Genomic DNA, 23,508 nt, shown 5'->3' with positions numbered 1-23,508 from the left:
GCATCTCTCTGAAGACAGTGTCTTATTAAGTTATGTTTTGCCATTTCACGTTCCTCTGTGGGGCTGCCCCAATTGCCAGGCGCATTACTTATTCCGAAGGGAGCTATTCTCCATCCAGAAAACCCTTATTTCATTAGCCCAGAAAGGCCCGTAATGAGAATAGCGCTTTGTTTCGCGTGCCTGGGTTTCTCTCTGCTTCCTGCTGGTGACGGCTGGATCTCACAGTTCTGTGAGCCTGATATTTTACGTCTTTTCTGAAACTCTCTAAATAATTCCTATACGACATGCCAGAGCAACAGAAACTGTGCCAGTGAGTTGACTTTTATCTCTCGCTGTTCCAGTTATACGGAGCTCTGTTTTTTTTATGCGGGAAATTATTTTGCTGACATCATGCAGAACTTGATTTGTACGCTGCATAGTCTTGATTTTAGAAATAAACCAGTCCGACCGCAATTCATAATATATAATGCACAGTGTACTTATTCTCTGCTTGGTTGAAAGGGGTACTATAGGTGACATATAGTCGCACAGATCTATATATATAGTTGCATATATTATATACAGCTATATCTGCATACATACGGTATACTAATGTAAAGCGATAGATCCTATATGACAAATATGTTGTCGCAAAATGTAACTTTATTACTGTATACTGTTCTTTGAATAGTGTATTTTGTTAATATGGGCCCTGAAATTAATAAAGCGTCATTTACATGTGCTGCAGACACCCGTGTGAAACATCTCTCCATAATCTATGGAGAGATGTCCCATTTTCATTTATTGCAAATTCAACAAGATTATTTAAAGTATGACACTGTCTGATCACACTTTATATTGAAGTGTACGTGTTGTAATTACACTCAAGAAATGACACAAAATCTGTGCATCTTTTGCATGTACTTTATTGATTATGCGGAAAAAAATAAAAATAAAATAAGAGATCAATGTAATTCTGTGGAATGGCTTTAAATGTGCTAAACTATGCAGAGAGTACAACAATGTTATTGGAATAAGCCATTCTTATAAATATTTGAACAAAACCAGAAATTAAAATCCAGACTACTTTCTTTTTAAGACTAAAGACAATATACAGCTACATTCTCTGCTGAAACCTGTCAATAATGTTATTATCTTGGCATATCTTGGCATATCGCTAGGTGTTTGCAGTTCATGGTAATATTAAGAAATTTGGAGGATTCATGATCAAAATAATATGGATTTTTTTTTTTTACATTTATTTTGTATAATAAACAGTTTTGATATCGCTATAGCGATATCCAATGTGCATTTTGTATCCTGAAGAAAATATTTTAGCATATTATATTATTATTTATTTGCTGTCATATGGTATTTATTAATATTTTGAATTAGCTTTTATTTTGATATTTTCAGTTTTCATGTTCATTTTATTTTAGTTTTGAGTGATTTTGTCTTTTTTGTTTAGTTTTAATATTTCTATTTAGCTTTATTTATTTATTTTGTTTTAATAATTTTAGTACCTAAAATAACTCAAGCTAGTTGCCATTTACATTTACATTTAGTCATTTGGCAGACGCTTTTATCCAAAGCGACTTACAATTGGGGAATACAAAAAGCGATTCATCTTGAAGAGGCAATCAGACAGAGGAAGTGCTCGTAAGACCAAGTCTCAGTCATTGTTCAAATAAGTACAAGCTAGTAAGGGAGGGAGAGAAAGATAGAGGGAAAGAGTGAGTTTTTTTTTTTTTTTTTTGAGTTTAGGATGAAGTCAAGCACTGCCGAAAGAGATGAGTTTTCAGTTATTGCTTGAAGATTGCCAGGGATCCAGTATTCCGGATAGGGGTGGGAAGATTATTCCACCAGCCAGGAATGGTGAACGAGAATGTTCTGGAGAGTGATTTTGAGCCTCTCTGTGATGGTACCACAAGGCGTCGCTCACTAGCAGATCTCAAACTTCTGGAGGGGATGTAGGTTCGTAATAGTGAGTGGAAGTAGGAGGGTGCTGAGCCTGTGGTAGTTCTGTACGCAAGCATTAGTGTCTTGAACTTGATGCGAGCTGCCACTGGTAGCCAATGCTAGGAGATGAAGAGAGGCGTAACATGCGCTCTTTTGGGCTCATTGAAGATCAGTCGTGCCGCTGCATTCTGAATCATTTGTAGAGGTTTGATTGTGTTTGATGGCAGACCAGCCAGAAGAGTTACATTTAAACATTGTTTTTAATATTTTATGTTTCATAGGTTTTAATCAAATCTTTCTCTATTTTTATTTCAGCTTTTTTTTCAATTGATGATTTTTAATCGTTTTAATTTTAGTTAACTATGACAACACTAAGACTAAATCAGAAGTACTGAATTGGGCCTCCAGTGCAGCGGTGTTTGTTACCTCACACTGCTGGATAGTAGCGCTGCAATCATAACTGCTCTGCTATCTGCAGCCAGGATCAGCTTTATCTAAAGCAGGCCCACGTGTTTGTCCACTCTCTGATTGACAGCTTGTCACTCCTCCTTTGTGCTGATACTGAGCGCGCTCAGATAGCATCTCTCCCATTCAGCCCAGCGACGCTTTGATCCGCGGAGGGGCGGGGCTTAACCGGCTCCACCCACTGCAGGTCTCTGCGGTTTAAGATGGTGGAGATAGAGACACAAAAACGCTGTGTGTTTGGTTTTACGTTTCTGGAGAGGAAGACTGTCAATCTTAAGACACACGAAGTATTGGTTTGGAAATCCTGTTTTATATTTTAGATTCCTTGTGGACATGTTATTCCAGACTTCATGTAGTCAAAGATCAGAAAGCATATATCTAGACCCTCTATGGGCCAAATCGTATGCATAAATACATATCTGAATGAAATATCAATATGCAGCTGTATCCAGTCAAGCTGTACTTGATCTTGGGCTTAAAAAGGCATTTGTGATCAAAAACGCAGAACAAATTTTTACAAAAGATACCGAGCCTGAAGGTGCAGCATTTAAACCCTCAAAGTAAGTCATCAAATACATCTTATTTTGCTGGTTCTGTGCATGACAGTTACTTTCTGCATTCAATCCTGCAACATATTGGAGTCTTTAACATTATGGAGATTCCTGTGTTCTGTGCCAGGTTTTCCATTCCAAAGATGAATTATGCCTGGCATCGAAACATTCTTGATCCAAAGAGGCAGAAGATTCCAGTTTTTCCAAGCTTTGATTCCAGTGGTGCAGAACCTTAGGAGTGATGATGAAGCCATAATATGCCTTGATCACCAATTAGAGCGTTCATTTTCCAATGAAACCGTCCTTGGCACTGCTGCTCGGATGGGGATCAGTGGTGTTCTTTCAAAACCAACTGACTTGAACAATGACGTAACTGATTATGTTACTAAAAAAATCAGCCAGCAAATAAACATGCCACATCACCATCTATATTTACCAGTCTTGCTCCTAGTTTTGAGTATGGAACCGAATAACTGAATTAAGTGCCATCATTGGCTTTGCTGTCATGGCCAGATCTTATGTATGTATGTATATTATGATGGAACAACCATCTCTCTTCATATCAGTGCCACCTCGTTCCTTTTATTGCTGTCAGTGGTGTTTTGTCATCAGCTCCGTGCCAGCACCAAAAAGCTTTAAGAGTCTAATTACCTGAAATTCAAAGTCATGGTCACTGCTTTTTGGAAAACTGACCTCTGTTTGATGCTCTCAGCATACTGTTGTGGTCCAGCACTATATTCGTCATGAGGTAAAACATTTCTCTTCACTAGCCATTGATTATTAACTCTATAAAGCCTACTGTATCATCTATTCTACATTTTTAAGGACTCTTAAGTTAAAAAACATGACCAAAACATTGCTGAAAAACCTGTTGCACACAATCTACTACATGTCTTCTGTAGTCTGATTGATAGTTCATACTTTTTAGCAAGTGAAAGGCATTTTAGTATATATATATATATATATTTTTAAGTCAGCTTGTGGTTCGCGTGTCTTTATGGTGATTTTCTTTTTAATGAAGTAAATGTAAGAATGACTATTCATATTGTTAGTAATATTTCAAGATTATCACTTACTGGACCAAAGCAATTTTACTTGATTATCCATGCATCTTTTTCTTTTTTTTTCATGTTGAAAAATTAGTATCGAATATGATCATCAGGCTTTTAAGGAATGTTTATTTGTTCATCTTTTAATTATCTTTGTATTGCATTGCATATTGTTTTCCCCCCAAACAATAAAAACTAGAGCTTTGATCATATCAACTGATCATGGAGATATCATCTTACTGAGACATATTATTGAGAGATATAGAATGACAACTGATATTTATATGCATTTTATGTACGTAGTCTGATATACTGTTATAAAGAACTCATTGATTTACATTACATAATATCAATTTTATCTTTTTTTTCCCCCCCTCCATATAAATATCAGCTTCTGCACCAAATTGCATGTTTACTTTGGCCCTCTGGATAAAATTGAGGAGTTTTTTTTATTTATTTTTTTCTTTGAGATTGAGCTCCATGTTCTCACTATATCATATATAAGCCTGATGTGTCGAATATGATGCAAAACATGAAACATTTGAGAGAAAAAAAAACTGTGTGGATGTCTATCAGTGAGTTATCTGACAGTCTGATGTTTGTTGTGTTTGTCTTCAGGTGAACGGCCGTATCAGTGTCCATACTGTGACAAAGCCTTCAGCAAGAACGATGGCCTTAAAATGCACATACGCACACACACTCGGGTAAGACTGCATACATACATGCACACATTCATTTGCAAGGTTCCTTAAAAATAATAGTGTGAATGTGAGAACTGAAGTAGAGTGATACTAGGGTAAAGCTAAATACTAGGGTCTATATATACAAGTGAGTTTTCTCTATATCCTATAGAAGCCCATTTTCACCACTGAATAAAAAATACAACTTTTTTTCTTGCAATTCTGTCTTTTTGTACTCGCAATTCTGACTTCTTTTCTCAGATTTTTGAGATTTAAATTACATTGCAAGTCACGAAGTCCAATTCTGAGGGAAAAAATATTTTTTTTTTTACAATTGCGAGTTTATATCTCACAATTGTGAGGAAAAAATGTCCGAATTGTGAGTTTACATCACGCAATTGTGGGTCAGAATTGGGAAATAAAAAGTTACAATTTCCTCGTTTTATTTATCTGATGTTTTTCAGTGGCAGAAACAGGCTTTCATAATATCCTCATGTTAAAATTGATTGTAAATAACATCTGTCACCTTCTTCACCCCTGTGGAGTTGTGTGTTTTTTAAGTGTCTATGCAGCGGATGTTTTTAAGCTCCATAGCAGCGGGGTAATTAGGAAATGTCTCCTCACCACAGAAAAAATACATTTTCTTCAACATCTGCCTAAAAAGGCTACTGCCTAACACCCTGTTAAGTGTGTGTGTGTGCGTGTACAGACGTGTCCGTGTGCGTGACATAAAAGCAGCTACAGAGACATGATTAGGACCACATTACACCACTGGTTTAACAGATGTGAGAGTTTTTTACCTGTTTACCTACTGGAGAGGACTGTCCCTGATATGACTGTAAAGCCAAATATGGATGAACGGTGATCAGTAGCCAATTGTTTCTGAAATTTCTCACTCTTCACATATTATAACACTTGATTTTTAAATAAATATGTAAATGAGCCCAACAGTGATTAGATGGAAAATCTCTTAGTGGGATCTAGCTTGAGACGCTTTTCATTGGAATCTGCTAAATAGCAAGAAACGAAAAATGTTTTTGGAAAGCCATACTCTGATGGATGACATGGCTGTTTGTTGTGACATCATTTCCTGAAATAACTGTATCACTTCTCCCATCTTTTCCCCAGTCGTTTAGTGTAGCAGTGTCCCTCGTATTTATAACACAGTGGCAACATCAGTGCTAATCCAAGAAAACCTAAGAAAGCAGAACAGATGCAGCACATCATTAGAACTCTTTGCCAAATTTGGAGCGTGATCCTGCAATTCTGCAGCATAACATATGAGCTGTGGACTGACACACAACAGAAACTCAGCCATTAAGTCATCATGTGAAAACAGAGCATCGGTGATGCAGTAATGAGAACAAGCAGTGAGAGAACTGTTCTAATCCTCTTACGTGACAGATATTTCTTTCTGTTTGGGCCTCACTAAAGAGTTGTAGCACTGTATTTCAGCACGGCATCCTCCAGCTTATTCAAATACGCTTGCACTTCAGGTTATTTAGACACTATATGTGCTGGAACAGTGATGCACCATGTGTACTCAGTTGTCATCACCAGTATTTTCTGGCCAAACATACCTTTATGTGCAAATGAGGTTAATTATACACTCTTAAAAATAAATGTTTCAAAAGGGGGTTTTCACAGCAATGTGAATAATAGAACATTTTTTGGTTCCTCAAAGAACCTATCAGTGAATCTTTTTTTTCCATAGTTTGAAGAACATCTGTAGATTCAGAACATTGGCAAGGTTCCATGGATGTTAAAGGTTCTTTATGGAACCATACATGCCAATTTAAAAAAAAACATTATTTTATAGAGTGTATAATGCATCAGATTCCAATTTTTTCCAGCAGCCTTGTTACGAAAGTATTTTTCCATTCATTTTTTGTGGGCCGATAATGTAGGCCGATAACTTTAACAATAGCATACATAGCATTAAAAACCTTAGAGCTCACAGTTGGTCTGTCTTTAAAGGTTTACAAGTTATCAGTAAAAATCAGTTCCCATTCTAAACAAAAGGGATTTTTACTTCTGGAACTGACTGCTGCTATCTAATGGCCTGATGCTACTATTTTCTGCACTGCTTTTCAACAGTAGTATAGCACTAATACCGAATTGACAGAGCCACATATTAAATTAGGGGCCAAGCACCAAAGGTGCGTAGACACCGCTTGTAATTGTAATTTTTTTATTATTATTCTACTTCCTTCACAAAAATCAAACCAGATCATCTTCAGACCATGCTGGCAAGTTATGGAATTCAGGTTGATTAGTCAAATCGTTCTTGAATAAAGAGTGAATGAATTTGATGAAAAGCACAACAAAGTGGACGTGACACTAGGGCTGTGTCCAAATTCAGGGTCTGCATCCTTCGGAGTACTCATTTGAAGGATGTTACGTCACAGCGCCGCGACGAAGGCTGTCCAAATTCGTAGGATCCTTCAAATGCGGCCCACAAATACGTCCTCCTTTTCCCCGAATTGGAAGGATGGGTGTGGTGGATCCTTTCCCGTCCTACCTATCCCATAATTCTTTTCGGCAGAGCGTAATGGCGGACGAAGCGAGCGGTAGCGGAGTGGGAGAGGAGTTTCTCTGACAAAACAAGCTAAAGTTTATGCTTCGGCTCAATGAATTTGTAGGAGAAATTAGTAGAATACTTAAAAACAAATAAAAATAGGCTATAATGGCTTACCTGGATGTGACTGTCTTGTAGTCTGATATAAAAAACTCTCCGACAACGAGCAAAGAAAGTATTTAATTTATTTAATTGCTTTATTTCTTCCAAAAGAATTAAAATGAGGAGAATAACTCTTTGTTTGTCCATTTTCCCGCTTCTTGCTTGGCGCTGTCACGGTTGCTAGGCGACAGGATATGAGCAACGGGTAAGGGAGGGAACTGAAAGAAGGGTAGGCTGTCCAAATTCACAAACACCGACTTCCGGGTTTTGCGGACGTCGGAGGATCCCTCCTCCTTCAACCGGGTAGGAAGGATCCTAAGGAGGATGCAGACCCTGAATTTGGACACAGCCTATATCTCTGCAGTGCTTTAAGGTATTCAAACCAAACTTGGTGTGTGTTATGATAACCATGACCTGAGGCGACCTGCATGGTTTTGGCATAGCGCCACCTAGTGGTCAGGAGGTATGAACAATTGCTATTTTTGGTTATGTTTTCTGAATGGTTTAGCCAAAAATCACAAGACAATACTGAGTCGAACAATACCGAGTTGTCCCATGTCAGCCATTTAGATTTTTGATGTAAAATGCTATATTTTCTGAACATACTGGCGTATCGTTACAAAACTCGGTATGTGACATCGGACCGACATACCCTGAAGTTACTCAAAAACTTTTGGGAAAGTGCCACCTTGTTAAAAAATCATAATAAAATTTCGAAAAATGCAAATAGCTAATGAATAGCTTTGCCTATTGTCGTGTGACTGGTCTTGATAGATTCCTTGGATCATGCCAAGAACACTGATGCCAATTTTGCCATAATCAGCCAAACTTCTTGTCTACCATTTTGATTTATGTTGAAAACCTACTTTTTAAAACTCACCAAATTCCGCTAAGATCATCTTCAGACCATGCCAGCAAAAAGTTATGGATTTCATGTCGATAGACAAAATGTTTACTGCAGAGATGTATTAATGTGTCCTTAGTAAAATTAGTAGTAATGTTAAACAAGAATGTGTTTACTACAGTTTTAGGGTTAGGATTTGGTTTTGTGCTAATTACTTGTAAATTTGCCTAATTTATTACTATAGTAAATACATGTAACATACATAATATGGACACATACAAATAAAATGTTACCAAAATTGTCTTATCTGGCTGCATGCAAAAACAGCATTGTTGGATTGTTCAGAGGCAGCGAAGGGTACATGCTTTCAAAAAACCGAACGGATGAAGGTAACATTGGTAAACTGACAAAGCTGCAAGCCATTATGGTCCATCCACTATTGTCCATCTGTGCTAATGTATTTCGTAGAGCGTAACTCTTGACCTTTAAATATTTTTGTGGGGGTCGTGTTGCTGACGCTCCCAGGTGACGGTTTTACTGCTGATCTGATTCAGCGATGGAGCCTCACAGCTACACGCTGAATGTATTATGCTCTACAAGCGCCAGAACTCTCATCTTACACTAAATCTTTTTGTCTCTCTTTGTCAAACACACGTGTCCATGCTGGCCCAGGCCCATATTGATTACGTCTGTCTCTGACAAACACACACACACACACACACTTGATCCGCAGCACCTTGCATATCCTGTGTGGTGTGACCACACCTTGCCCTGCTCCATTTCCCAGGATCCTCTCTTCCTGTGTCCACCCATTCCCATGACAGCTGGCTGTTGGAAGAGTGGGCGGTTTATCAGTGTATGCATGTTCACCACCCTGCTCAGCGTACACACATATTATCTCTAACGCACACATCTGCTGTCACACACTTCTTGTGTGTTTTTACTGCGTAAGGATGCATTAAATTGATTGAAAGTCAAAGTGAAGACATTTATAATGTTACAAAAATCTATTTCTAATACTGTTCTTATGAACTTTGTTCATTAAAAAATTTATGAAATAAAATAGATTAAAATGTATATTTTGTAATGTAAAATTTATAAATATTAGCAAATGTACAGTATTTTCAGTCAAATAAATGCAGCTGTTTAAAAAAAACAAAACACATATAATAAAATGATGACCAGGTTTATATAGTATACATTAGTTATACATTTGTGATTGTATGTGTATGTATAAACCCAGTGATTTTATGTTATTTGTATTATAATTTTATTATCATTTTTACTAATATATATATATATATATATATATATATATATATATATATATATATATATATATAGTATGTGCTTAAATAAACATCTAATCTCCTTCCTAACATCAAAAGTGTGTGTGTGTACATGTTTATATATCCTGGTGGGGACTTAAACCTGAATACACACAGACTCATGGGGACTCGTGTCACAGTGGGGACCTAAATTGAGGGCTAAGTTTATGTGTAGGGTTGGTGTAGGGCAATAGCACACACAGTTTGTTCAGTATAAAAACCATTACGCCTATGGAGAGTCCCCATAAACCACAAAAACCAACATGTGTGTGTGTGTTATTATGTCCAGGTGTGTTTTACTCAGTAAATATGTTTGTGTTTGTGGTGTGACAGCACTGCTGTGTGTTTTCAGTCTGTTATATATGCGTGTGTATGTGTCCATGTGAAATGAGTTCCAGGTGTGTAACACATGAAAGGCACTTCATTTGTTTATCCTAGGCCATCTTTGGTGTGTGTGTGTAATGGGGATCTCTAGTTTCTGTAAACATACAGATGTATGTTCATGCCTGAGGGATTATTCTGTCTCTCTCTGAATGTATCAGCTCTTCATTACTCTCTTCAAAAACAGAATAACTGTAGTCAATCCCTCCAACAGCGCCCACTATTTCACACTCACACACCTTCAGATCCTAATTAGAAAAGTCCTATATCTCGGGTGTCTGCTCCTGAAGGGCCGTCTTCCTGTAGGGTATGAGTCCTTCAAGAGTCATTAATATCTTCATTATGAGTTACAAACACGTGAATAACTAAGTGAAGTCGTATTTGCAAGTGTGAAATGACGATACACAAGTTGCAGAAGGAATGTATTGATCTAAAACATTGCAGAACACTGTTTAATTCAAACTTACGGTGGCGCTGCTCGGCGGCGACCCGGACTCTTTGGCTGCACGTGTCTATGCTGTTTTATGTTGTTTGTTTGTTTTTTAATTATTTATTCTTACTTCTTATGGTGGCACGTCAGCAAGCCACACAATGGCGACATTTGCACAGATTATTGTTTGGATATTTATGATTTGGAACGTTTTATCGCCATGGCTTTTATCAACTACTACTATGTGCGGGGAGACCCAAACTCATTTCATACACAAGAGAAGTTCCTGCTTTCATCTCGATCTGTCGATCTAATTCCGATGTGGACTTACCGGAGGAGCTGAAACGGAATTCAGATCAACAGCGGCGACACCGGAGAAGAGGTCGCCGTGGGGGAGTTTTACAGCGGCTCAGATAGAGGTCCAGTAGGACCCCTCTTCCTTCCATTATCCTTGGAAACATGAGATCACTTAGAACTAAGATGGATGAACTTCGTATTAACACCAGGTCATGCTTTGAATATCTGGATTCAAGTTTATTGGTGTTTACAGAGACCTGGTTTCATAAGGATATTCCTAGTTCAATTGTGGAGATTGAAGGTTTTTCTTTAATCCTTCCATTTTTCTTTAATTCTTCCAGTATGTTAAAAGTGCGACAAGGAACAACAATATTCTGGATGAATGTTATTGCAATATCAGGGAGGCTTACAAGGCCAAAATTAAACCTCCTTTATCAACATCGGACCACGATATAGTTCATTTGATACCAACATATAAGACTGTTTTGAAAAGGAATAAGCCCTTGGTTAAGACTGTAACCGTATGGAATGAAGGAAATGTGGAAGCATTAAGAGGGTATTTTTTATGTACAGATTGGTCAGTATTTTATGATGCAGATTTGAACACAGTGACAGAGACGACCACTGATTATATTAGTTTCTGTGTGGATACAATACTTCCTAAAAAGGAAGTTAGGATGCTCCCAAACTCAAGCCTCATATAACAAAAGAAGTGAAAGCCTGCATCAATAAGAAAAAAGCAGATCTTTTATGAAGAAGGACTGGGTTGAGTTAAAGGTTGTCCAAAAGGAACTGAATAAATTATTATTGGAAGCTAGGAAATGCAAAAGGGACTATATTGAACTAAATTTTTTTATCTATCAATAATAAGAGATTGTGGGAATCATTGAGGACAATTATAAGGAGAGAAGAGGGACTGTTGATGCTGTCAATACTGTTGTTCACTTGACTTTACAACATTTAGAGAACGTTAATGCTTATGCACGGTTACTTTTTGTGGACTTTAGCTCAGCTTTTAACACGCTTCAGCCAGAGTTACTCTTGGACAAGCTTGTAAAAATTAAAGTTAATCCTTTTATAATTAAGTGGCATTTTTCCTTCTTAACGAATCGTACTCAGTGTGTTTAAGTAAACGACACACTATTTGATGTTAAATAAATTAGTGTAGGTGCCCCTCAAGGTTGTGTATGCTCTCCAATTCAGTTCACTTTAGAATATTCAAACTGATAAAAGAATATCAGTTTGAGATGAGGAACTTTGTGCAGTGGTTTAATGTAAATCATCTTATTGTCAATGTTGGAAAAACTAAGGAAATCATAGTGGACCCAAAAGGTTTGGGTGATTACAGTTCAGTAATTATTTAAGGTACCACCATTGAACAAGTGGATACATTCAAGTATCTTGGGGTGGTCATTGACCGTTCATTGACTTGGAAAGCCCACATTGATTATCTCTGCTCAAGATTCCAGCAAAGACTATATTTTTTAAGAAGACTTAGGTTGGTCGGAGTAAGTAAAAAAATCATGTTGTTGTTTTACCAAGCAGTTTTTGGAATTTTAGTAAACTATGGAATGCCGGCTTGGTATGGCAAACTTTCAGTTCAATCAAAATCGCAGCTTGTACGTCTTGTCAAAGTTGCCATGAAAGTCATAGGTGTAAGAGAGTATACATCACTTCAGTCCATTTTATGAGTCGTTGGTTTTTAAGAACACGCAAGCAATAGTAAGTGATTCAAGCCATGTTTTATTTTCAACATATCAATTACTGCCATCAGGGAAGCGTTATAGAGTTCCATTATGTAGAAGTAATCGCTATAAGAAATATTTTATACCGGTATCTATTAGGATTTGAAATAGTAAATTGTAGTAACTGTGATGTTTTTTTTTTTTTTTTTTTAAGTGTTGTTGTTGTTTTTGTGTGGTTGTTGTGTATTTTGCAGCTTTGAGTCCAAGACAAATTTCCTGCAAAGAAAATTAATAAAGTATAACTCTAACTCTTATAATACAGCTAATATCATATAATATAAAATGATAGTGTTGTCTATATATATATATATATATATATATATATATATATATACACATTTATGCATTTAGCAGATGCTTTTATCCAAAGCGACTTGCATTGCATTCAAGTTACAGTTTCTACATTTTAATCAGCTCTTGCTTTCCCTGGGAATCGAACCCATGATCTTGGCGTTGCTAGCGCCATGCTCTACTATTTGAGCTACAGGAAAGCCACATATATATATGTATATGTATTGTTTCTCATACAAAATAGTTTGTGAATAATGCCAGAGGACAATAACAGATTTTTTCATTTAAAGTCATTTCAGGTTATTACATGCAGAGGTTTTTGGTACAATAATTAAAACCTTTCTTTTTCCAGTATTTAGCAGTAGGGAATTACTAGTCATCCAGTTTATTTATATCAACTATGCATTCCATTAGTTTTGTGAATTGGTATGTTTCATCTGGCCGCAAATAAATATAGAGCTAAGTATTATCAGCATAACTGTGAAATCTAATGCTATGTTTCCTCATGATATCTCCCAAGGGTATGTAATGTAAAGCCTGAAAAGTAATGGTCCTAGTAATGAGCCTTGAGGTACTCCATATTGTACTTGTGATCAATATGTTACCTCGTCATTCACTGTTACAAATTAGTCAGATAAGTATGATTTGAACCATGTCAATGCACTTCCAGAAAGGCCAACATAATTTTTTAGTCTACTCAAGAGAATGTTGTTGTCAATAGTGTCAAACGCAGCACTAATAGAGAGATACAACCACGGTTGGGCGATAAGTGTAGGTAATTTGTAACTCTAATGAGAGCAGTCTCAGTACTATGATACGGTCTAAATCCTGACTGGAAATCCTCACAGATACCATATATCTCTAAGAAGGAACATAGCTGAGAGGATGCTGCCTTTTCTAGTATTGTGTGTTCAAAGTCTCTCTCTTTTACAGGAAAAGCCATATAAATGCAGCGAGTGCAACAAGGCCTTCAGTCAGAAGCGTGGCCTGGATGAACACATGCGCACACACACCGGAGAGAAGCCCTTCCAGTGCGACGTGAGTTACACACACAGACTGCATTGCATAATGCTGCGTTTTAACACACAAACACAGGCTCTTTTTATGTCTGATTCTGACTGACTATCACACAACCGCTCTTGACGCACCGCAGCCATAACCCAGTGGAAGAGCAGAGAGAGAGGTGGCTTGTGAGTAATGTGTGACGTTCAGCAGGGTTTACTCTAAGACCGCTGGAAGAGCTAAAGCCGGTCTTGAGTTTAACCCTGCGGCCCACGCAGCGTCCACATAATCAGCACCGTGACGCGCATCAGGCCACGAACCAGAACGCCCTCACTGCACGTTAACCAGCACACACTCACACTGTCTGTCTGTCTGTGTGTTTGTGTGTGTGTGAGGATGTTACTGTGGTGTCAAAGCCACAGTGGAAGGACGTCCTGCCAGGCAGACACAAGGACGAAACCGCCCTGTGCAAACTGACCCATCTCTGACCCTTAAGACACACACACAATCATCTCCAAACCACAGCAGTTGTGAACTCCTCTCTATCTTCTTACTGTCCCTGAAAAGACGTTTGTGTCCATCGGTTTCTTTGGACACACACACACACAGTCCAGCCAGTCAGCACATACATTAGTGATTAAAGAATCAATATATATTGTATTTTTGCTTTCTTAAAGGGACAGTTTACATAAGTCATCATTATACACACTTTCATGTCCTTCTTGTATGAATAGTGCACCTGTCACTTTTTTCCTTGCAATTACATTGAAAAACGACTGGAGCTTTCAAGATTCAAAGAGGCACCATATAAAAAGCATCATAAAAATGGTTCAAATGAATCAGATTCCAAGTCTTCTGAAGTCATGTGACAGCGTTGTGTGAAGGACAGACCAAAGTGAAGTCGTTCATCACTGATAATCTTCCCCTGATTTGAGTTGTTATGTTAACCACTGATCAGTGAGTCAGTGAGCTTGACACAAGAACCTGGTCATTTTGACTCATCAGCGAATCATTTAAAACGTTTCTGGTGAACTGGATTAACCAGTACAATTCAAAGATTTGACTCCTGGTCTTACTGAGCATTATTCATTAGTGCATAGTATGGGCTTTCACAATTGTTCTTCCATGGTTTAATTTTAACAGTAAACCTCTGTTTGCCAAAAAATAAAAGGAATTGTTCAATTTCCTTTTGCATTACATTTTGAAAGATGAATTAAAAAGTTAATGTGTTATGTTTTTGATTACCAGCGTTTTTCAGTAATACATTTGTATTAAATCATAAATCCAGAAAAGAAGGAAGGAAGGAGGGAGGGAGGGAAGGCAGGAAGGAAGGAAGATTTCATAGGGCTCTTTTATCGTAAAATATTTAATAAATTATAATTTTTTTTAAGTTTTATGAATTAAATTGTTTAGACATTTTTTATGTTTATTTAAACCATTAAAATGGAATACAAAAATATTAGAATGGGGGGAAAAGAAGTTGCTAAATTGTTCTAATTGTCTTTTTTTAAAAATTTTATTAGTGCTGTCAAACGATTAATCGCGATTAATTGCATCCAAAATAAAAGTTTTTCTTTACATAATATATACATACAGTATTTTTAAAATATTAACATGTATATACATTTATATATTTATATTATTATATTTTATATAATATATAAATATATAAACAAAATATTTTTCTTAAATATATACATGCATGTGTTTGTATTTATTTATACATAATAAATATACACAGTACACACTCATATATTTTGTAAACAAAAACTTTTATTTTGTATGCAATTAATCACGATTAATCATTTAACAGCGCTAATTTGTATACATCTGTCAGATGAAAATTGTGTGACCACTTACAGTAAATTAGCACACCTCAGGAAGACACATGATTTGATTGTGCTACAGATGTGAATGATTCCTCAAATCACGTAACTCCTCACCATCTGATCTACAATTGATTTATTATTGTCCTCTCCTAGGCAGTGTGTGAATTAGAGTGAAATGTAAAGATACACACTTACACAAATGCAGTTTCCTCTCCATCTGAAACACTTTGCCAGCAGTGAACATACTCTGCAGGAGACTCTTGAGGAAGCTAACTAAGGAAAATGAGAAACATTCCTCCTGTATTTATTTGATTTCTATGGCAAGCTACAAGCATGTCTTTCTAAGTTTTGACTGTTTTAAAGAGCATAAGAGAATGAAATTGGCTGTTTCCTCAGGTTTTTTCTCTCCGCATTTGACGTGACAAGTCTTTTAAGCCTGGAGTGATTTGGTCTGAAATCTGGCGCTCTGATGACGGTTGTTAGAATGGCTTCCATTGATGATGGCAAATTACCCCGGGACTTCTTTCATGCGCAGCATTTTTGAAGTGCAGCGTGCCAGAAACCGTCCATACTCCAAATTCATTTATTTTTGACTCGCTTTCCCTGAGTATTTGACTGCATTTGAAGTGGTTTGTGGGGTGGTCGTGCCTGTCTTTCACGGCTCCTGTTGAAGTTAAAGAACAGGAACTTTGTGTCAAAATGAGGATTTAATGTTCTGAAACCATTTTGCCAAATCTTTGGTCTAAAGAAATTCAATGGGCTCAGATCTAGGTATTCTGTTTTAGATTGTGAGTGATCGTGTTTTAGATCTACTAAAATGCACTACAATTCACAATATAGCAACAAAGGACCATTCAAACCTGTTATAAATAAATCACATATTTGAATTAACTTAAACAAGCTTGTTCTCATTAGAATATAAGCACACTAGAATTTGTCAATGCTTTGGCCGTTTATTTGTTCTATTCACTGACTACAGAATGAAAACTCCTTGTTCCACAACCTGCATTCCAGTGTATTAGTGTTGAATTAGTTTTGTAAGGTGTCCTGTAGTGGCCGCTGTGTAATGGAATTAAACAAAAGTGACCGTAAAGTGAAACCGAAGCATGTCTTGTTCACATTTGAACCGCACTGCATGTGCTGTGGACGTCTGAGACGCTCTGGGATTGTTTAGCGCATTCACACACACACAAGCCAAAATTCATGCACACTGCTCCAGGAGCCCTGAGATGAATGCAAGTGCTAGCCTAGAAGTTGACCAAAAAAAAAAAAATTTCTTTGTCATTTATTTATTGAAAAAAATGATCCAGTGTTACATATCTGTGTGTTGCAAAAGTATGTGAATCTCTTGGATTAGCAGTTAATTTAAAGGTGAAATTAGAGTCCATCTGTGCAGAGGTGTTTTCAGTCAGTGCAATGACTATCAAATGTCAGTACGTGACCTGTTTTATTCAAAGAACAGGGATCTATCAAAGTCTGATCATGTTTGTGATATTGTCACGAGCAAAGAAGATTACTGAGGACCTCGGAAAAAGAGTTGATGTTGCTCATCAGACTAGAAAAGGTTACAAAACAATCTGTAAAGAGTTTTGACTCCACAAATCCACAGTCATACAGATTGTATACAAATGGGGGAAATTCAAGACCACTGTTACCTTCCCGAGAAGCGGTCGACCAACAAAGATCACTCCAAAGCAAAACGTGTAATAGTCTGCGAGGTTGCAAAAGTTCCCAGGGTTTCTCACATTGGCTAATGTTTATGTTCATGAGCCCAGCATCAGGAGAACACTGAGCAACCTCAGTGTGCATGGCAGAGTTGCAAGAAGAAAGCCACTCTTCTCCAAAAAGAAAATTGCTTGCTAAAGATCATGTGGACAAGCCAGAGGACAATTTGAGAAAGATTTAATGGATGAAACCAAAATAGAACTTATTGGTTTAAATGAGAAGCTATTATGTTCAGAGAAAAGAACACACTGCATTCCATCTTAAGAATCTTATCCCATCTGTGAAACATGGTGGTGGTAGTGTCATGGCTTGGGCCTGTTTTGCTGCATCTTGGCCAGGACAGCCTGCCATCATTGATCGAACAATGAATTCTGAATTATACCAGCAAATTCTAAAGGAAAACATCAGGACATGTGTTTAAGAACAGAGTCTCAAGAGAACGTGGGTCATGCAGCAAGACAACAACCCCAAGCACACAAGTCATTCTACCAAAGAATGGTTAAAGAAGAACAAAGTTAATGTTTTGGAACGGCTGAGTCAAAGTCCAGACCTTAATCCAATTAAAATGTTGTGGAAGGACGTAAGCAAGCAGTCCATAGGAGGAAACCCACCAACATCACAGAGTTGAAGTGGTTCTGCACTAAGGAATGGGCTAAAACTCCTACATGTTATTGTGCAGGACTGATCAGCATTTACAAGAAACTTTACCTTCAGTTACTGCAGCAAAACGGGGTCACACCAGATACTGAAAGCAAAGATTCACATACTTTTGCAACGCACAGATATGTAACACTGGATCATTTTTCTCAATAAATAAATGACAAAGAACATATTTTTCTCTTACTTGTTTGATCGGGTTCTCTTTGTCTACTTGCAGGACTTATATGAAAATCTGATGATGTTTTGGGTCATATTTATGCAGAAATATAGAAAATTCTAAAGGGTTCACAAACTTTCAAGCAGCATATATATGCATATGCAACTACACACTTCAAACAGGAATCTACGCGGGCTGTGCTGTTCAGTATGCAAAGTATTTTTTAGTTTTCTGCTTAGTGTTTTTTTTTGTCCATGGATACATCAGTGTATAAATGGTTTAGCATCTCTAGACCAGCATTTCTGCCGCCACATGGCCAGCATACCTCCATCCTCACATGTGCCCACAGCCATTAATATTTACACTTCATGTCACGGTGAGAAACTGAGACTAATAAGTCGTCCATCAAGACATTAAATGCTTTTTCATGCGGTTTAAATAAAAAATTACATTCATTTTATGAAGAAAGTGACAGCTGCAATATCTTTCACTGTCTCTTCATGGAGATAAAGAATATTGAGTGTTCTTGGAGAGATCAACTTGATTTATCATGTGAAATGGATTTGTGTGCAATTGGTGATGCATATTTGATAGTGTGTGTGTGTAGTGGCACCAGGCCGCTGCAGGATTTAACTCAGTGCGATTTACTGCTTGGTTTGGCTTCACTTTGTTAACTGGCTTTTTCTGAGTGTCTGTTTTGTTGGCAGTGTTGCGTCCAATGGTTCTGGTGTGTGTGTGTGTCTCAACCAATAGCATATGGCAAATTTTAGAGGATTTGGTCCTGGCTTGCAGTTCTTCGTTTGTGTTTTTATTCCCTCAGTTATTGGTTGTTTGTGTGTCTGCTCTGATGTATTGAGCTTTGCCTTCATATCCTCTCTGCGGTCGCAGGACATGAAGTCATGCTAACACACAACATTACAGAATAAAGTCTGTAAACAAGCGCTGTTTCACGAAATGTGAAATGCGAAAATAAAAACCATCCTCTCATGGATCTTTTTCATGGGTTATATAACATAAATCCACTTATGGCTACTAGACTAATTGATTATGTCCTGTCCTGGAAAAAAAAGTCACAGCCACAATGTAGCTTTGCCAAGCCATTGCATATGAAGTGGCTAAAATGCATTTTAGCGTGTCGCTAAATGGTTTCTGGATGGCTGCTTGATGAATGATTACTAGTTTAATTTAAAAGCTCACTCCAATGACCTTTATATCAATGATATTCGAGTCTCTGAATATGACCTTTCTTCAATGTAAGCCTATGTTAAGGGTCTTCAGCATTTCATTTGTTTTAGGTTTAGTTTTGGTTTTTATTTAGATCGTTTATTGTGAGCCATTTTAATGCTTAAAAACGTACTTGACATCTTTTGCAGAGGCACTGGCAATAATTGGTTGATCTCGGATACTTCTCATTTTTGTGGGAAATTAAATGTTTTTTTGTTTTTTTTAAATATTATTATTAAAATATATTATTAATAAAAGTTAACTTAAAAGCTTAAAGTCATGAAGATAATGTTGTTTTAGTATTATTGTTATATACTATTATAGTTTGTATTAATATTTTGATATATTAATATATTAATAGTTTGTAATAAATTATTAATAGCTTTTATTTATATATTTTTGTTTATTGTTTTTTATTTTACTCTAATTTTGCTTTGTGCTTTTGTCTTTTTTTATTATGATGATTGTTTTTTATATTACTATTAAGGTTTAATTTATTTATTTAGGCTTAATTTATGCATGCATTCAGTTGTAGTTTTTATTTATTTCCATTTTCCAGTTTATTTTCAGTCATTTTAGTGCTTCAACAGTTACTTGACATTACTAATTTTCATTTACTTGACGTTTTCCATATATTTTTCCATACATTTATTTTAATTATCAATAATAACAATAGTATTTTATTATTAATTTCAACTATAATAACCCTAAAGAAAATGAAATGTTTCATTATCTGTTCCATATTAAAGTATATTAAGTAAAATTGTCAAATATTATGTACAAGCAACTGACTCTTCTCATCATTGATGATTGTTATGCAAAATATGATTTTATAGCCCAAGCCAATGATGCAAGTCCTGCTTCATCTTTCTGAAGAGTGTTATGGATTTTTTTTTCACTCATTTGTCTGCCAGACAAAAATTGTACATCGCTTAGAAAAATAACTGACCATACATGGGGTAGGCGGTTTGGAAAACGGATGGATGATAATCACTATTATTCATGTTCATAGTACAAACAGTGCAGGATGAGTGAAAATAATGTGACACGTTTGAAACAGGGTAGGGCGGGACTTTTTGGATGGTGAGGAGTGAGTTTTACATCCGAGAATGAAGACCTGAATGTGAGTTAAAACAATGACTAACCAGCTGGTTAAGAGGCAACATTTCAGAGGAAGAATAAATTCATTAATTTTGATTAAAGATAAAAAACACAAAGTTTCTGTAGAATAATGTGAACCAATGAGTCCTGCAAAGACCATCATGTATTAAAAAAGGATCCATTTAAAGGTATTTAACATTAAAAACTACATATTTTCTCAATGTGTTGAGAATGTTAATTCTTTGTGTGTTGGATTTTTAGGTGTGTGACCTGTCCTTTAGTTTGAAGAAGATGTTGATCAGACACAAGCTGACCCATAATCCCAACAGACCCATGGCTGAATGCTCCCTGTGCCACAAGAAGTTCACCCGCAACGACTACCTCAAAGTCCACATGGAGAACGTCCACGGAGAGACAGAGGGATAGACAGTCATACACAAATATATTCATATTCACACAAGCCATATATAAAGAATACAAACAAGCATTGATGTACTTTAAGTGGCCACACTCGTTCCAAAGATCTGCGTTATCTACACATGATAGAGTGTTAAATGTCTGAAGGAAATGAACTGGTTCTGTACAAGACTCATCAGTCTGAGTAAATGCTATTTAATGATGGCTGCATTTTCAGATTTAAATAGGAGGAAGGCATGCAAATGTGCAATTGTACAGAGCAAAGTATATCCATCATATTGATCCATATTTGTCCTTTTGTATGCGAGCATCAGTTGTTTTTCAGATGTTTTACTCCGTCGTTAAGAGATGTTGCGTGACCAAAGATCATGACGAGCCAGTTTTCGACAACCTTGTTGAGAGTAAAGTTTGTTGGTTTGCATTTAACTGTATTATCCAATATTTATCGTTTTATATTTTCAGCGATCAGTTTCACATGAGGTTTGTGTTTGATTGCCAGATTAACATCTTGCGGTTCTAAATTTGCATTTCATTTGGATGAATGAACGATTGAATCACTGATATCACTAATCTGGTCAGCCTGTTGTTTTTTTTTGGTTAAATAAACATTTTTCCTGACCCTGCCCCGTCCATCTGCGGGAGACATGTTGCAGTGCTCTGTGGGATTCAGAAGACAGTGCTTCTGCCCTTTACTTAATTATAAACATTTGATTCTTGGTAAATGGTTGGTGTCGGAGGAATCGGATGTGCTTTGATGCTTGATTAGACGTGCTCGGTTGATGATTGTGCTCTAAACCTGGTTACCATTGGTTATAGCATAATTAAAACCTTAGTGTGGGTTTGGATAGAAAAATAATTAGTCATTAAGTCTGAGACCCAGAGCCAAATGCACAAATTCTGCTTTTGGACTCGAAGCTTTTACCCCTTATGTAGGTTTAATATATGAAAATAAGATGGTGACCTGGTCGTAGTCACTGTTCACTGTAATTAAGAGTTTGCCTCAATGAACTTCTAATTAGCTGCTTATTAATAGTTAGTAAGGTAGTTGTTAAATTTAAATTTGGGTTAGGATTAAGGGATCTAAAATATGGTCATGCAGAATAAAGGATGCTTTATTCAGACTGAGCTCAAGAACCATCTTCTCTGATGTCTAGATTATTCCAGGACGTTAATTCTTCTCTTTCATTTTGAGCTGGAGACTAAATTTCCTCTTGCCATTCCTCGCTTTTGTGTCTCTTTGTGTTATTGTGACCTCTATAAGCATGTGGGAGCGAATTCTTGTTGGATTAAAAGAGTCGAGTTCAAATGGTCTTTATCTCTGAATAACAAAAAAATGAAGAATGAATCGCAGCTGAGGATTTTCTCTTAGCCACTTTTCAAATCATATCTTCTCTCTGGCTCACACAATCCTACATTCATCTTTTCTCTCGTTTTCTCCTCTGTTCCATTTTTATTTCTACTTTCATCATTTCTACTATAATTTTTCCTCCTTTCTTCTCTTCATGTTTTCTAGCATGTTTTCAGCATTCGGTCACACTTAATATTAGGTGTCGTTAACGACTATGTACTTACATCAAAAAATAAGTACAATGTACTTATTGTGTTCATACTGTATTGCAAAATACTATTGCTGCTATTAAGGTGGGATATGGGTGAGTTTAGGGACAGGTTTGGTGGTATGGGTGGGGTTAAGGGTGGGTTAAGGTGTAAGGGATGGGTCAACAGTGTAATTATAAATGTAATTACAGATATAATTGCATATAGGTATTTTTAAAAATATAAGTACAATGTAAAAACATGTACATTATATGTGCATTGTACCAAATTATTAATTTCAATGTAAGTACATAGTAGTTAAGGCCACCTAATATAAAGTGGGACCTAGCATTCTTTCTACCATTTTCTACCTTGAAGAATCATAAAGTGGCAGCTTAAGACTTGATAATCTCTTGACCATGGAGACCAGCTCAGTTTGAGTCAAAGTCCATGTTAAGACCTGAGTAGTTACGTTTGAGCCAAGACTGAGACCAGAAAAGGGTTGAGTCTAAGACAAGGCAAAACATTTAAGAGGGTCAAGTCCAAGTCAGGAGTCCAAATGTTTGTGTCCAAATGTTTCAGAGTCCATAACAAGACCAAGACCATGAAGATATGGTCTAAACAAAAACAGTGTTCATTGGAGGAAATCCTGCAAGAAGCTTATGCTGTCCAGAAAAAAAAAAAAAAAAAAATCTAAATTTGCAGAAGAGCACCTGGATGTTTTACCATACTACTAGGAAAATGTAACTGAAGTTGAGAGGTTTGGAAAAAACGAAGCACACCATCAAACCTAAGTGTGAGGTATGGTGGAGGAACCATCATGGTTTGGGTTGCTTTACTGACTTAGGGCCTGGACAGCTTTCCAGTATTGACAGAGAAATGAAATTCTGTGTTTATCCAGACATTTTGATGAAAAACGTTAGACAATTTGTCTGCCAATCACAGCTCAGCAGATGTAGAGTGATGCAACCAGACAACCACCCAAAGCACAGGAGTAATTCAACAACAGAATAGCTTCAACAGAAGAAAATACTCCTCCTGGAGCAGCCCGGAGTCCTGACCTCAACCTGATTGAGATGGTTTGGCGTGACCTCAAGAGAACAATTCACACCAGTCATCCCAAGAATATTGCAGTGCTGAGACAGAGGAGTGGTGCAAAATTCCTCCTGACCATTGAG

At 36.8% G+C, this 23,508-nt stretch overlaps 1 protein-coding gene across 1 annotated transcript in view; it reads left to right on the top strand.

Moving 5' to 3' along the window:
- Window positions 1-22,097, top strand: part of LOC306859120 (PR domain zinc finger protein 5-like) — a 73,949-nt gene extending 51,852 nt beyond the window's left edge. The window contains exons 14-16 of the mRNA XM_079399979.1: window positions 4,622-4,707; window positions 13,613-13,717; window positions 20,639-22,097. Coding sequence (XP_079256105.1) covers window positions 4,622-4,707; window positions 13,613-13,717; window positions 20,639-20,803 — 356 coding nt within the window. The 3' untranslated portion in view covers window positions 20,804-22,097. The remainder of the gene's footprint in view (window positions 1-4,621; window positions 4,708-13,612; window positions 13,718-20,638) is intronic.
- Window positions 22,098-23,508: the final 1,411 nt, after the last annotated feature.

Source organism: Barbus barbus (genome assembly GCF_936440315.1).
Source record: "Barbus barbus genome assembly, chromosome: 40".
Classification (NCBI taxonomy): domain Eukaryota; kingdom Metazoa; phylum Chordata; class Actinopteri; order Cypriniformes; family Cyprinidae; genus Barbus; species Barbus barbus.
This window is presented reverse-complemented; position numbering and strand designations above follow the sequence as displayed.